The 14,975-nt window shown below is 63.1% G+C and overlaps 1 protein-coding gene across 1 annotated transcript; it reads right to left on the minus strand.

The window, feature by feature from the left end:
• Positions 1 to 771: 771 nt before the first annotated feature.
• Positions 772 to 14,757, minus strand: CRIP2 (cysteine rich protein 2). The gene is made up of 8 exons (XM_040073281.2): positions 14,634 to 14,757; positions 5,620 to 5,714; positions 3,717 to 3,774; positions 3,118 to 3,258; positions 2,885 to 2,953; positions 2,359 to 2,453; positions 2,039 to 2,096; positions 772 to 1,886 (listed from the first exon to the last, which is right to left on the minus strand). The coding sequence occupies exons 1-8, from the start codon at positions 14,674 to 14,676 to the stop codon at positions 1,819 to 1,821; spliced, it is 627 nt and encodes a 208-aa protein (XP_039929215.1). The 5' UTR covers positions 14,677 to 14,757; the 3' UTR covers positions 772 to 1,818.
• Between the last annotated feature and the right edge of the window lie 218 nt (positions 14,758 to 14,975).

A 14,975-nucleotide genomic window follows, 5' to 3' on the forward strand; every position in this document is an offset into this window, starting at 1 on the left:
GGCCAGGAGCGAGGCCAGGGGCTGCGCCTGGCACCCAGCCCCTTCTCCTGCAGGGCAGCCGAGCAGCTCCGGGGCTGCGGCTGGCTCCAGCGCAGCACGGGGGCCACCAGGTCTCGGTTTTCCCCAGCAGACGGGGCCAGCGGATGCCTGGGTCCCCAGGGGGGCGCGGCCAGCGGGCAGCCCAACGGGGATCGTGCAGGAACGTGCCGGAAGGGACGAGCCCCAGCAGCAGTTCCCAGAACCGCTGTTTGCCTTGGCAGCCCAAAGCCCCGTGCCTCACTCTCCAGACACCCAGCTCCGAGGGGAATAGCTGGATGTCTAAAACCTGGCCTGGCAGCAGGGCCCGTGTCTGGATGGGGACAGGGCAGCTCCCAGGAGCTGGCCAGTGCCCCCGCGCTGCACTCCTGCCCTGCTGCTGCCAGGCTGAGCTTGCCCAGGGACAGCCCCACTCAGGCACTGGGGCTGCCCAGCGAGCCCAGGCTGGGGGGAACAATGGCACCTGCTCTTTAACTTCACTTCACTAGTTTCCCACTCCTCAAAACTGGGAAGGACCCATCCCATCTGCAGGGCCAGCACAGCTTCCTACAAGCCTTTGGGGGTGCTGGCAGTGCAGGGAACAGCTCCTCAGGAGGAGCTGGAGCTCAGCTGGAGCTGCTCAGTCAGGAAAGGACCAAGAGCAGCAGGGTCCCACCTTGTCACGGGATACTGAGGGATACTGCGTGGTGTGCACAGGTCCCCCCACCTCCACCCGGAGCTGAGCTGCACAGCACATCTCTCAAAACCTTTATTGTCAGCCAGTAACAAAAATCAGCCCTGCAGCAGCACAGGGAGCCTGAAGAGAGCAGGGTGCTGGCACCCAGGGCTCGTTGCCCCGGTGGGTGCCCTTCCCCAGCCCCTTCCCCGTTCTCTTGGGCAGCAGCAGGGCTGGGCGTGCACGGGGGGAGGGGTGACATGGGGGGGACGTGTCATTCTCCAAAGCAAGGAGCACATTTACAACTGCTTATAAATAAACAACAATGATGAGAAACTCCGGCTCTGGGAAGCAGGGGGAGGTCCTGCTGCCCAGGCCACCAGCCCAATGCGCTCTGTCCTCCAGGGGTGGGGAGAGGAGAGCCCCTTCCACCAGGGCTGCAGCTGCCAGGTGCCCCCTGGCACGGGCTGTGCCTCCAGGGGGATCAGGCTGGGGGGCACCAACCTAAACCAGCCCGCAGAGCAGGCTGGGCCACCTGCCTGGGTGCACCTACAGGGATTCAAAGATGGGATGTAGGGAGGTGCCAGACCTAGCAGAGGACAGGGCTGGCTGTGGGACCCAGGGACAGCGAGAGCCACGGCATGGAGCCTGGGAAGGGCCAGGAAAAGGGCAGTGCTGCCAGATGTCACACATCTCCAGCAGCTGGTGAGGAAGGGGGCTGGGCACCCTCAGCCCAACCCCAAGCACTGAGGGAAAGCATGGAGCACCCTCCCTGGTGGGACTCCTGCCACCACCTTCCCCCATCCTCAGCCCTTTGCCACCCACCATCCCCTGCACATGGGGACATCCTCACACCTTCCCTGCTGCCCCCCACACTCGAGGGGGCTGGTGGGAGGGCAGAGCACATTGGGGACCACCAGAGATACCTTCTACCTTTGCCTTAAAACACTGAAGCTTATATTAGAGACTATGATAAGAACCCAGGGGCAGGGCTGTCCTGCCCGGAGTAGAGACAGCAGAGAGGGCACAGCTCTGTGGCCAGCCTGGTGAGGGTCTGCTCCGGCTGGGAACAGGAGGTTAGTACAGGAGGGGCACAGAGCGTGCGGGCGGGCGGGCAGGGACGCTGCCTAGGGCTGGTTCTTCGCCTCAGGGTCTTTGTCGTAGATGTAGCTTCCCACAGCTCCGGTGTTGACACCTGCGAAGGGCGAAAAACAGGAGGGTGAGGACACAGGCATGCTCCAGGGAGATGTCCCTTCTGTGTGGTGGCAGGAGTGCTGAGAGTGGCAGCCCTTGCAGGGCACATGCCCCGGGACTGTGTGCCCACCCTGTGTGCCCCCAGACACTCACCCTTTGGCCCAAAGAGGATCCCGTAGCAGGGCTTGTGGCAATAGGGCTGTCCATCATGCTGTGCGGGGCAGAGAGAAAAAGCTGTCACCTGGGCTGGGGGCCAGGGAAAACCCAGCACCCAGGACATGTCCTCCTGGCTGGGCACCTCTCTGGACACCCCAAGAACCCCAGCAGTTGCCCAGGCTGAGGGGCTGCTCCTCCCATCCCTGCCCTCCTGTGAAGGCAGTGGGTGCCGTCAGGACAGCCTGGGACATCTCAGCCGTGCCCCACTGGCATCCCCAGGTGTGCAGGCCAGGCTTCTGAGGCTGGCACAGCCTTACCTCCGCGTGGCCCCCCGGGGTCAGTGTCTTGCTGCAGCGCTCACAGCGTAGGCAGGGACGGTGCCAGTCCTTCCCCAGCGAAGTCACCTTCTCAGCTGGAGCGGGACAAGGAGGGAGGGTCACAGCAGCTGTCTAAAACGTGCTGAGGGGGAGCATTCCCCATGGGGATATCACAATATCCCAGCAGAGCCCTCAGGAGCTCCAGCCTCCCACTTGCCTCCCACCCCTCTGGTGCCTCAGAGGTGACACACGATGGCTGAGGACAGCTCTTACCACGTGGGAGGTGACAGCAGGGGACACAACGCAGATAAAGCCCTGCAGCCAGGAGTGTACCCAAGAGGACCATCCTCTGAAGGCCCCTCTGTACTCACAACCCCCTCTCTGACACAAACCCCGCTCCCAACTGCTCTGCATGCCCCAGGCACAGAGCCCAGCCCCACGGGGCCATGCCACCCTGTGGGGCTGTGCCACCCCGCGGGGCCGTGCCACCTCGAGGTCAGCACATGCTGCCCACTCGCCACCTTACCAAAGTAGACTCTCTTGCCACAGCGCGGGCACATGTTGGGCTCCCCGGTGAAGGTAGTGACACTGGAGGCTGGAAGAAAAGAGGACATGTGCCTGGGAAGTGGGGGGACATCTCAGCCAGGGCACACCAGGGTGGGGTGGGGCCCACACACATCGTCACCAAACACGGTGGCTCTGCACTGGCTTGCCCAGCATGGCAAAGGACCAGGCTGCCCGTCCTGCCCTGCCCCTCACCTTTGCTGGGTCCCTTGGGAGGTGCAGCATTCACCTTCCTCTCCTCCACCTTCACCGGGTGCTCGATGGGTCCCGGAGCAGTCTGCCCCTCGATCTGCGGCTTGTCGTAGATGTAGGACCCGGCACCACCGATGTTCACCCCTGCAGAGGGGCACAGAGAGGCTGCGGTGGCCTGGGGTCTCCTTCATCCCCCCAGCCCCCTGTCCCACCTCCCGCAGCCCTGCTGAGCCAGGGGCCACCGCTGCACTTCAGCCCCGGCTTGCTTTCTCCTGAGCCAGGCTTTGTCCAGCCACATCTGGGATAGGAGAGTAACTCCACCTTCTGTCTGAATGGGAATTTGGTTTTTTGAATATTAAAAAAAAAAAAAAAAAGGGCAGCTGTCAGAATAGCTTCCTCCCTCCCTCCCTCCTTCCTTCCCTCCAGCAGCACTTCTGTCCCTCTGCACAAGCAGACAGCAGGCCTGGGACTGCAGTTTGCTGGTTTGACCCATGCTAGCCTGGCATCTGGGGTGTTGCTGAGGCCACCAGTGGGGATGAGGGGACCTGGCCCCTCCTGCAGCCCCGAGCGCGGCACCACGGGCAGGGGGAACACGGACGTACCTTTGGGGCCGAACAGTGTGGCGTAACAGGGCTTGTGGCAGAAGGGCTTCCCATCGTGCTGGGGAGAGAGGGCAGCATTAGGATGCTGAGCGGTGACCACGGTTCCCAGGGAGCAACTTCATCCTCTGGTGTTCAGGGACCACCGTGGCCATGCCTACACCCTGAAATGCACCCACGCTGGGGTCTGCAGCATCAGCCTAACCCGGGGGTTTCGCCTGCATCCACCACTCAAGCTGTTGTGCCCTGGGGCTGGAGCACCAGCGGCTGCTCCGTGCCCCGGCCTGGCCATGTGGCACCGGGCCCAGGGAGGCACGGCCTCGCCCCCTCAGCATCCTGTACACAGCCAGGCCACTCTCAGCTGCTCAGGGCATCGTGGAAGCTCCGAGCTTCGCCTTTCCCTCGCCTTGGCCCGAGATCAGAGGCCCCACACGGGCGCTGGTCCCAGCCCAGCTGCTATCGACCCCACTATCGTCTGGGGCCGTTATCACAGGAAGGCATGAGGCAGGCGATAAGCCCCGGAACTCCCCACAGCAGTTTCTCATGGGCCAGCTGGAACCCAGTCCAAGAGAAAAGAAAGAGGCTTTGTGGCTGGAGCAGGGGGCCAGCAGGAGTGCCACGCATACTGCCCTGGGTAGAAAACCCTCTGGGAGCCCGTGCTCAGGCAGGATCCCACCCTATCGCCTGCTCGGCCCCACTCAGCATCTCAGCCCTGCTTCTGCTCCATTCTCCCGCCTTCCTTCCGTCCTTCTGCTGCAGGGCAAGGGCTCCTTCCCCACCAAGGGCAGGGTGGCAGCTGGGCAGAGGTGCCGTGCCAAAGGCAAGGACCGGGACAGTCGGGGGTGAGGCTGGGGGAGCGAGAAGGCTGTGAGCTGCCCAAATGCAGCTGCCAAATATTACGAGGCATAAATACGAGCGTGCTCACAGCGTTACCGTGCCAGAGGGGAGGGTAAACATTTAACTGGTCTCCCCGCGACACCTTTCCAACCTAGCCTCCTCAAAAGGAGGGAGAAAAAGCAGGGAAGGGCCAAATCTGCTCTCGACACAGTCAGTGGGGCTTGGCTGCCATCCCCTATGGGAACAGAATCCAACCTTATATGGAGAAGCAGCAAATCTTCTGGGCTCAACCCGACCTGGAGCACAGATCCACCTCGCTGGCAGGACAGGCCCTGCTTCCCCCGTGGGCTGGGGCTACCAGCGTGGCTGTCCCTGCTGCCCCCGGCTGCGCTGCCTGCTAGAGCCAAGCTAAGGAGCTGGTGACACTGCGGAATGACAGGTGCTGTGCAGACCCGGGCACTGCGTGTCACGCAGGGACACTGCACAGGAAAAATACAGTTGCTCCTAAGCCTGAGCAGCTGCAAGCACCAGCATGGCGCCTTCACACTCCCAAGTGCCGGGGAGTGGCAGTGGCATCACGCTCCAGCACAAGCTCCGGGGCACGGAGAGCGCCAGTGCCGACTTCTCGTTGCCGTGGCAACCCAGGCATTCCCAATTCTTGGTGGTTTTAAGCCCAGGTCAGTGCAGGCTCTCAGCACACACGCCTCTCCAAAGCCTGTGCAATGCCCAAACAAGTCTGCCCAGTGCATGGAGCTTCAAGCGCTTCCTGGGGCATGCCAAGCCCCGCCACAGCTGCCTGGGAACCCGGGGTGACAGAGCAGGGACACCACACGTGGTGCCAGCACCACTCTGTGGCACGCCCAGGGCTGTGCACAAAAGCACCCAGAGACACAGCTGCAGCAGCAGCTTTTGAAGCCACGTTGTGTTCCGCTGGGCTCGCATGCCGCAGGGACAGCACCTCCACATGGCACCAGATACCTGCCCCAGCCCCGTTCTTGGGATTCCCATCCCACCAGGCCCCCCTGGGTGCCAGCACAGCTCCCACCCTACCCGCCCTGGCAGCTCTTACCTCAGCGTGCCCACCCGGGGTCAGGGTCTTGTTGCAGCGCTCACACTTGAGGCAGAACTTGTGCCAGTCCTTGCCCAGGGAGGACACCTTCTCGGCTGCAGGGGACACGAGAGAGGGGTGAGCCACTGCCTTACACCCGCCGAAGCCCCTGGGGAAGGCAGGCTATGGGAACCACGGGGGGCTGCCCTCGAGAGCAGCCCCGTGGGACATGGGCACAAACCCCTCGGTCCCTGACCAGTCACAGCTGTTAAGAAGATTAACTCTATCCCAGCTGGAAGCAGGACACCACCCAGCTGTCACCCCACAGCCGCTCTTTCCCACGCACCAGTCCAGCAACGGTAGCATTTTCTTTCCTACTCCCCATGCCTATTTTTACCCGCCACGTTACCCGGAGTGACTTCACTCCCATTCAAATATTTGGCGTTTCCATGCCCACCCCGCCCGTGCAGTCACACTCCCCCACGCACACCCTGCCTCAGCCACAGCTCCAGAGATGCTCCCGGGAGGAGGGGACGACAGCCGGCCTCCACTGTCACCCAGGATGGACATTGGGCCCTGGAGAACACCTGTCGCACTCGCCCCCGGCCCGGGAATGGGCACGACGTGCGGATGGGGTGCACAGCCACCGTCTTTGCGTGGCCACAAACCTGCTGAGCTGCCGGCACTGAAAACAGTGTCAAAGCATCCGCGGGCAAATTCAGGGGAGGCAAATGCTTTGAGACTGCTTGTATGAATACAGATACAATCCTCCTGTCTGGCCCTGAGCTGTAGGTCTCCGGGAGACCCTGGGAGGCAGCACAGGCTGCCAGTGCTCCTCTTGCACCCCCAGCCTTGCACCATCCCTTCTCCCTCCTGGCTCCTGGGCGGCTGCAGGCTGCCTTGAGCCCCCCACGGATTCCTGCTGGCCCACCCTCTGTCCTGCACATGTGCAGAGACAGCTGGAAAACAGCGTGAGCCCGTTAAAGCCACCGTAAAACTAAATCAGGAGAGCCAAATAAAATATTTAACAAGCAAATAAAAGCGCAACCGGAGCCGGCCCCACTCCATGAGAAGACCTCCTCCGTGATGTCGGGTTTCTCCCCACAAGGACCACAGCAAATGTCACCTGTCTGCATCCAGTCAAGGGGAGGGTCAAGAGCTCCCCAAAGGGCAGGTCCTGGCTCCTAGAGCCTCCCTCCTCCCAAGGCAAACAGCTGCATCCGGGGCATGCCACAAGGCCGAGATAAGCTGAAAGGATGGCATCACCACCCAAAAATTCCATCCCAGTGCAAAGCAGGGTGGCCGGTGGCGGGAGGGGCAGCGTGACGGGGCAGAGCCATTGCACCAGGGTGCGCAGGACACTCCTGAGAGTATCCCTAAGCAAGAACGTGGAAGATGGACTTTGGGGACGCACATCAGTCGGAAGACAGTCCAAATCCACCTCCTGCTGATGGCACACAGGCTGTTGAGCCAAACCCAGGCAGGAGCGAACAGCAGGGATGCCCCACCACAGCCAGGGGTCTGCGCCTGCCCACCCGAAGTTGCCAGGGCTAATCCCTGCTGGCTCCAGGGGCTCAGGAGGGCTCATGTCTCCCCAGCCCCCCACAGAAAGTAGCACACAAGGAAGGGGCCGGGGCCGGGGCCAGAGCTGCCCTCCTTTTACTCTGCAGCCCTCATCTGTCTCTGGGAGCAGAGAACCGGCCGCAGGGTGAACAGCCCCCAGGCTCTCAGACCCCAGGGATTCCCCAAAAGCAAGGGGAATTCGGAGGTCCCAGCACCCCACTGCCCTTGGGCCATTGCGGGAGCCCAGCATCCTCCTGGCCCTCCCGGCAGGAACGGGTTCCTCCCCGGGGTGACCACGGAGGGAAGCGGAGCGTGATGGGCTGAAAGCCGAGCCAGGGGCTCGGGGCCAAAGAACCGCTCGGCTTTGTCACAGTGGATGCACACACAGCCAGGCCAGGCTGCGCTCCAGCTGCGTCACCCCCAGCTCCCCCCTGCCCCGACCCAGCGCCGTCACGGCCACGGGTCCAGAGCGAGGAGGAAGCTCCCGGCGGATGTTTTCCAGAGGCCGTGGCAATGATAGCCGGCCACAGCCCCCGCCAGCTCCTTCCTGCTCCCGCCATACAAAACGCTCCCCCAACGACCCCCCCCTTTAATAATATCTCAGCAGATGGAAATCCTTGCTCCTCCCTGACGGATGCACCTCCCTGCCAATGCATTCCCGAGCAACGCAGAGCAAGAGGGATCTCAGTGGCACGCAGGACCCCTGGCAGGCGCCGGGGCAGGAGGGAGGAGGCGGCACCCGGAGCGCCCGGAGCGCTCGGAGCGCAGGGACAGCCCGGGAACCACCGGGGCTGCCCTCGCCTCCAGATGGAAATGCCGCCCAGAGGCTGCTCCGGCATCCTCTGGCTGTAAACAAGGATTCCCGGGGGATGCATCCGGGACCGGCGCAACCGGGATGGCTTTCCAAAAGGCATTGTTTGCACCGAGCAGAGGAAGCGGCTTGGAGCCACCCCAGCCCATTTCCAGGGCAGCCGCCTGCGGCCACACCATCCCATAAATCACTGCGGAGGGAAAGGACCAGCGCCCAGATTTCCTGTCACTCGGCCGCAGCTGCTCCGCTGTTGCATCAGCTCCAGAGGAAAAGGCTCTGGCCACGTCCTCCTGCTGCAGGGGAGCCCCGCTCCTCGCCCCAGCATCCCCGGGGATCAGCCAACATCGGCACCGCGGGAGTAGCCGGGGCTGTGCCCGGCCCTGAGCGGGGAGCAGGGGGTGGCGCAGGGCAGACGTGTCACCGCTCCCGGCCACCAAAGGCCGTGCCCCGTGCTCTCAGGGCACACCGAGCGCACGCACATCCCGCTCTGCCCCCTGAATCCCACCCTGCGCGCCCAGCCCTGGAGCCAGCCGGATTTAACCCCTGGAAGGGCAGGGTGAGGGGTGCTCCACTGCAGGAATTTGGCCTCTGCCACGCGTGTGTGTGACTCGGGGGGTTGCCAGCCCTGTGTTACCCACACTGCCGTGGGTGGGGGTGGGCACGGGGATGGCAAACCTCTCCGCAGGGAAAACATCCCCAAGGAGAGGTGGAGGCACAGCCGGGTACGTGTTAGCTGTGGGGTGGATTTGCTCTCTGCAGGGGATGCAGCCCGCACTGCCGAGGGACACCGGAGGCCAGAAGCAGGCAAAAAGCCGGCGGAGCTGTCAAGGCAGACTGATCTCATGGCTCCGGAGCAGCCCCGCCCCAGAGAAAAGGCGGCTCAGCCCTTAATCACCCGCCGAGCCCAGCAAAGCAGCTGGCACAGGCCAGAGGTGGGCGCATTTTCTCAGGATGGCAAGAGAGCATCTCTCCTCCCAGTTTCTGTGCCGCTGGCCGCGCCGAGCCAGCCCCGGGCCCTCGCACAGGTATTTCCACAGCCTGACGTCAGTGCTGCTCCCAGGCGGAGGTTTGTTCAGCAGAAGGAACCGTGGCTGCAGCTGCGTCTCTGCAAAGGGCTGGGCTGTGCCCCATCCATCCTACCGCAGCCCTGGGAGGGCACGGGGAAGGGCTGACGAGGCCCAGTCTGGCAGTAAGGATGCCAGATCCCCACAGGGATCCAGTGGCAGGCATCCCTGGCAGAGAGGGATGCTGTCAGATGGGCTGTAGATGCGCTTCAAAGCAGCTGCAGACACAAAGGAATGAAGAAAGAAAAGTGCAGGGAAAGGAGCCTGGTAAACGGCTGGAAACAAAGCCAAGAGCCATGAGCCAGCAGCCCCATCCCTTCCCCAGTTCCTCACACAGTGGCCAGGAGATGGAAAAGGACAGGTTGAGGATTTCCTGCCCTTGCCATGCTGAGCTGTATCCCAGCCATTCTGCCCTGCCCAGTGCCTACACTGCCTGCCTGTGCCCTTCTCCCCATCCCCACCCCTGCCGGGCAGCTCCTCTCCCCCGTCCCACAGACGGTTACACCGCACCCTGATTTGTGGCCAAAGATATATATTTAGCTTCCCTGCAGCAAGGCAAGGCAGCCCTCCAGCCTGCTGGGCTGTCTCCAATTGTGCAACAGAGCCAGCTCAGTGCAGCCTTGCCGTGGAGCACGGCCGGGAGGGAGCCTCCAGCCGAGGGGAGAGACAAGGACTTCCCCGGGATCCGAGCCCCTGCATAGCCGAGCCCCTCGGGTGCAAGAGAAGGTTGTTTGATTTCCAGGCACAGCCCCGATGCGCAGCACTGCTCCCATCCACCCTGCTGCTCCCTGCCTCTCTGACACAGACTCACCTACTCCTGGCCAGGAGCCTCCAATCTCCCGCTCTGGTTTGCAGGGCCAGCGCAGCCTCCAGCAAGTCCCTCGCCACTTCCCACAGGGCTTTGTCAAGCAGCACCTGAATGGGAGGCGTTTGAGGTTGGGCAGCGTGGCTGTGGCTGTGCTGGGAGAGGATCAGCAGTGCTTCCAGCCAGGGCTGAGCCCAAGGAATCAGCTGCTTTCCAGCTGCATAGCAGCCCTGCATGTGGGGCATGCACACCCAGGGGGTGCAGGGGATGCAGCCCACGCTGCCAGGGGACACCACCAGAAAAGTCAGAGGCCCACCTGCAGCCATCCCTGGGCTGCAGAGCAGCCAGTGAGAGCTGGGCACAGGGAGGCACACAAGCAGACCAGTCCCTGGGTAGTTGCTGGATCAGAGTGCCCTGTTCCTTCCCTCTGCACACTGAGACGTCATCTCTGGCAGGCAGTGATGGGAGAACAAGACTGTTTCCTGGCCCGCTTCAGCAAGAGCAGGATTCTGGGATGTGCTGGAGCAGCCAAGCTTGTCAAAGCCACCCTCCTGCCCCATGGCTCCTCACCTCTCCCACCCTGCTGCCCCCCCACCCCCACCCCCCAGCTCCAAGCAGGGTTTGTTCCAGGGCTGAGGATGCTCAGGGTCTCCCTTGGGGCCGCAGCATTGGTGCTCCCCACCAGCAAGTGCCCAGCAGGATGGTGGGACAGCTCTCCCCACCCTTATGCCAGGTGCCTGTCTCCCACCATCACCGGCCCCTGGCAGCCTTGGGAAGGGAACCCAGGGCTTTGGGATGGGACACAAATGGCATCACGGCTCATGCTCCAGGCTCTGCATTTGATTGCAACACTGCAGTGACAGATTTTCCATTACTTCTTTCTTGGGTGTTCCTGCCCCGCCTTTCCTTGCCTTTCCTTTCCACTCCCATCACCTCACCTCTCCCCATCCCTGTGCTCCTGCCAGGGACTGCTAAGGGAGGATGGGAACACGAGGCTCTCCATCTGCCTAGAAGCTGGGGCATGGGTGCAGGGCTCTATAATCCAGACACCAAAGCGAGTCACACAGGACTGCCCTGGGTTTTCAGAGAGCTGCCTGCTCCAGCACCCACAGGCCCAGGAGCAGCACCACACTGTCAGGGGCCCCAGCAAAGCCCAAGGACACGAGAGCAAGGGGACCCAGCCCTCACACCGCCCTGCTCCACGCTCCTACGGACGATTTCCGTGCTTTTTTCCTGAGGGAAGAACTGATGCTAATCAGCAGTTCTTCAGCTTCCCACAGAGGCATCCCTCCCCCCGGCAGGGCTCTGCACGGGGAGCAGGGAAGTGGAGCATCCTTAGTTACCATTCTGCAAGGTCCACTCACGCTCCCAGACCTGGGAGGCGGCAGCTCCCCAAGGAGCCCAGCCCGTTCCGTGCTGGAGGGCCAGGGCTGTGCCGACGCTGCACCGGCTGCACTTGAAGAGCCACTTCCTTTGTTAGGGACGGCTGTAATGGAAATCAAGCCCTCCTGCCTCTCCTGCCCCACCGTCTCCCTGCCTGAAGCCAAGGACAGCAGTTACTTATTAATTGCAGGGTGGCTTCTGCAGCTTGAGTTTCGCCGGGCTGACCCGGCGGTGCCGTGCTCTGCAAAGGAGAGCACCCCGCACCCGGCTGCACCCCCTGATCTGCTGCACCCCCTGATCTGCTGCACCCCAGCGTGACCACGGGGTCAGGCATCTGCTGCAGGCCCCTGGCAGCACGCTGGGCTTGAGCCCTCCTCGCCTCTCTGCTGGATGTGTCCCTGTTCTCGGTCCCGCTCTGGAATTCCACCGGCAAACCAACCCTGAAGAGCAGCTTTAAGCCTGGGGGGGCTACTGAGTGACTGCCAGCTGCGTTCATGATGCCCCTTTCCAAACAAGCAGAGCCACCCAACAGCCCTCACCCTCCCCAAAAGCCAGACTCGCCGCACGGGTGCTTGCTGCGTCCCTGGGGCTTGTGCCTGCCCCGAGCTCAGGATGGGAAAACAGGAAACCCCCCGCTGCCACAATCCCCCGCTGTTCTGGGAAGAAAGGATGGGAGGCGGAAAGGCTTGGCCAGGGCTCCTCCCGGTGACCCTGCAAAACTCATTTAAGGCTTAGCAATGCGAAAGGGAGCTGGGGAAATGTGTGGCTGTTTAGCTGCAGGAGACTCTGGTCCCTCTGGAGCTTCCTGCCAGAAGTGATAACCTAAAGCCAAGCCCGAGCCCAGCCCGCTGCCACCTGCCAGCGTGGGATGGGAGCTGGCCCTGCACCCACCGGCTGCTCCTCCAGTTAAACATTCACTTCATCCAGCCAACCTCCTGAAGCAGGAAAAGTTAGCCCCAGCCGTTCCTGGAAACAATGTCACAGACCTCAACCTCCTTTAAAAAAAAAAAAAAAAAAAAAAAAAGAAGACCAGCCAAAAAACTATTTTTATATTTCCCTGTGCTTTTTAAAGGGGGAAAAAAAGCTCATTCTGTAGCTCAGGAAACGCCCACATCCTCCTGACTGCGCAGGGAGGAGCCCGCTGGATTTTTCCAGGGAGCATGAAGCAACAGGCACGCTGGAAATGAGTTTTCCATCGGTACCCAGGAGTACCGGCGCTGGGCAGCCGCTCCGCGCTGCGCGGGGAGCCGGCGGCGCTTCTCACCCGTGACCCGCGGCTGCAATCCCAGGCATTTGGGCAGCCCGAGCTGCCAGCGCTCATTCAGCTCGGCACGGGCTGCGAGGCTCCCGAACAAGCGGGCCTTTATGAATCACCTCCCCGCTAGGCTTCGGGCCGGCCCAGGAATTCGGGAGCGACATCAAATCCCGGACGCGGAGCTCCCGTCGCCTTCCCACCGAACCACGCGGCCCACCGGGAGGAAAACCCGGGATCCGCATCCCGGAAAGAAGGCTCAGGATTCGCATGAAGCTTTCATGCGCCGAGTAAACGGACTCAGGTTTATTCTTCCAGAGCCTGGGCGGTTCCTCAAGGGAAAGCTCAAGGCACCAACAGGGACACGCTCCAGCCTAGCTCAACTCTAAGCACAGAGAAGTTTTTGGGCTCGCTCGCGTTTCAGCTCACCAGCACCTCTCTCCCCAAGTCTCTGTCAGGGGCAGCATTCCCTGCGGGAAGGTGTGGGATGGGGGCTGGCACTGCCCCCCGCCAGGCACCTGCCTCCTCCCCGCCGATAAGGGCCGGGTCTCTCCGCACGGGGCAGGGACGGGGAGCCACGGAGCACCCCAGCGTGGGACAGGGACCTCTGCAGCCGCAGAAACCCTCCGGGGGAGAGAGCGGCACGCAGCTGCGGCCGGGGTACAGCCCTGTTCCCCCCCAGAGCACATCCTCAGGAGACCCACAGGGACATGGGGAGAGAAAAACAGCACGGACACTGCCGGGGGCTGGTTCTTCTCCTCCCAGCACAGCCTGGCCTCCTCCTCCGGCAAGGCGGGGGTCCCTGAGCCCAGCCCCGACCCCCCCACGCAGGGCAGGCTCATTCCTGGAGCCAGAGGAGCAACTCTGCCCCCGGGTCAGTGCCCAGCTGGATGGGCAGGCACTATTTTCTGCTTAAAAAGGAAAAGATTCGCACAAAGAAAGACATCCAAGGGGCCAAGCCCTTCCCACCCACACACAAATAGGTTTATTTAAAGGAGGAAGACAGCAAATTCCTATTTCCCTGTGTTTACTTGGAGATGGCCGGAAAAGAATGAAAGCACCAATGCCTCCAGTGCTCAAACATCACCAGAACCATTTGGTATTTCTCCACCAAACAAACACACTGAGGCAACAAGGGTTGGACCCCGGAGCAGCGGGGGGAGATGGGCAGGGAGGGCTGCAGGGAGGCAGGTCCCCGGAGGCAGCTCGGGCTGCAGTTCTGGATCCATCCCAGAGCCACCCTGAGTTGCAAGGGTGCTCACCCAGGGGTTCAGGTCGCTGTCGGGGAGACTCCGGGCTGGGGCAGCGCCTCGGGGAGCGTCTCCGGGGCACCAAGACCAAGGATCCGCCGCTGCTCCCACCCCCCTGCGAGCGGCGCTCAGGCCGCGCTGCCTGACAGGAGACACGCTAGTGCCGGTTCCCAGAGATCCTGACCAGCCACAGCCCCGAGCAGGGCCCTCGGAGACCTGCAGGGACTCGCTGCTGCCCTAACCCAGCCCGGGCGCGCTGAGATGGACCTGCGAGCGCAGGAGCTGCCTTTGAAAAAGTCCCGTAGAACCCCAAAGCCTTCATCAGCTCGCCCAGCTGGGAACAGGGGGCTGGGAGACAGGGAGAGGGGAATGGCACACCTGGGGCCAGGTTTGCGGGGAGCCAAAGAAACCGGCTGGGAGAAGGGTTTGTTTGCACCTGCCGCTGCCAACTTCCCCGCCCCGAGAGATCCTACGGATCTCGGGAGCCCCCATCCCAGGCTGGGTTCCCCTGACCCGAGCCAGCAGGTACCTGGGGACAGGAGCCACGCCGGGGCTCCTCACCGCCTGCTTCCCCTCCTGAGCCCGGCGAGCCCAGGGTCACCCACAGCCTCCTGGGGCGTCCCCTGCCCCAGGGCCAGCGGCAGCAGCCCTCAGCACAGCCCGGGGATGCGGGGCAGGGCACGGGGGCCGCGAGGGACCAGGAGCTGCTGCCGAGCAGGTCTCCGGGTGAGCCCCGCGGCGTTACAGCCCAGTGGGGGAAAAGGGCAGGCGGGGACGCACCGGGGCTCAGGGAAGGGGAAGGCGGGCATGAGCGCCGGCTCTGGGCCGGGGGAGCGGTTCGAGGTGCCGGGGATGCGTCTCGGCGCGGGGAAGGGGATGCGGGGCCGGGCCCCGGGGACGCGCTCACCGAAGTACACGGTCTTGTCGCACTTGGGGCACTTGGATGCCATGGCGGGAGAGCGGAGCCGAACCGAGCCGTGCCGTGCCGAGCCGTGCTGTGATGTGCCGCGCCGTGCTCCCCGCTCCGCCCGGCCCCCGCCCACCGCCGCCCGGGGGGAGCCGGGGCGGGGCTGCCCGCCCAGCGATCGCCCGGCTCGGTATGGCCCGGATCAAGCCCGGCGCAGCAGGTGCCCGGTCCCGGCGGCGGAGAGAACACCCCCCTGCCCTGTCTCCCGTCCCCGAAGACCAAAGTCGGGATGCGAGTGCTCCCGACTTCCCTTGCCTGGGAAAAAAGAAAAAAACAACACCT

The sequence above is a fragment of the Hirundo rustica genome, chromosome 9 (assembly GCF_015227805.2).
Source record: "Hirundo rustica isolate bHirRus1 chromosome 9, bHirRus1.pri.v3, whole genome shotgun sequence".
Taxonomy (NCBI): domain Eukaryota; kingdom Metazoa; phylum Chordata; class Aves; order Passeriformes; family Hirundinidae; genus Hirundo; species Hirundo rustica.

Bases quoted from the DNA above. Each gene is read 5' to 3' on its own strand.
- CRIP2 (XM_040073281.2), bottom strand. From the start codon at position 14,676: ATGGCATCCAAGTGCCCCAAGTGCGACAAGACCGTGTACTTCG. The intron at 5,715-14,633 runs GTGAGCGCGTCC...TGTCCCCTGCAG, and splicing joins CGACAAGACCGTGTACTTCG to CCGAGAAGGTGTCCTCCCTG. The intron at 3,775-5,619 runs GTAAGAGCTGCC...CTCTCTCCCCAG, and splicing joins CCCCGGGTGGGCACGCTGAG to CACGATGGGAAGCCCTTCTG.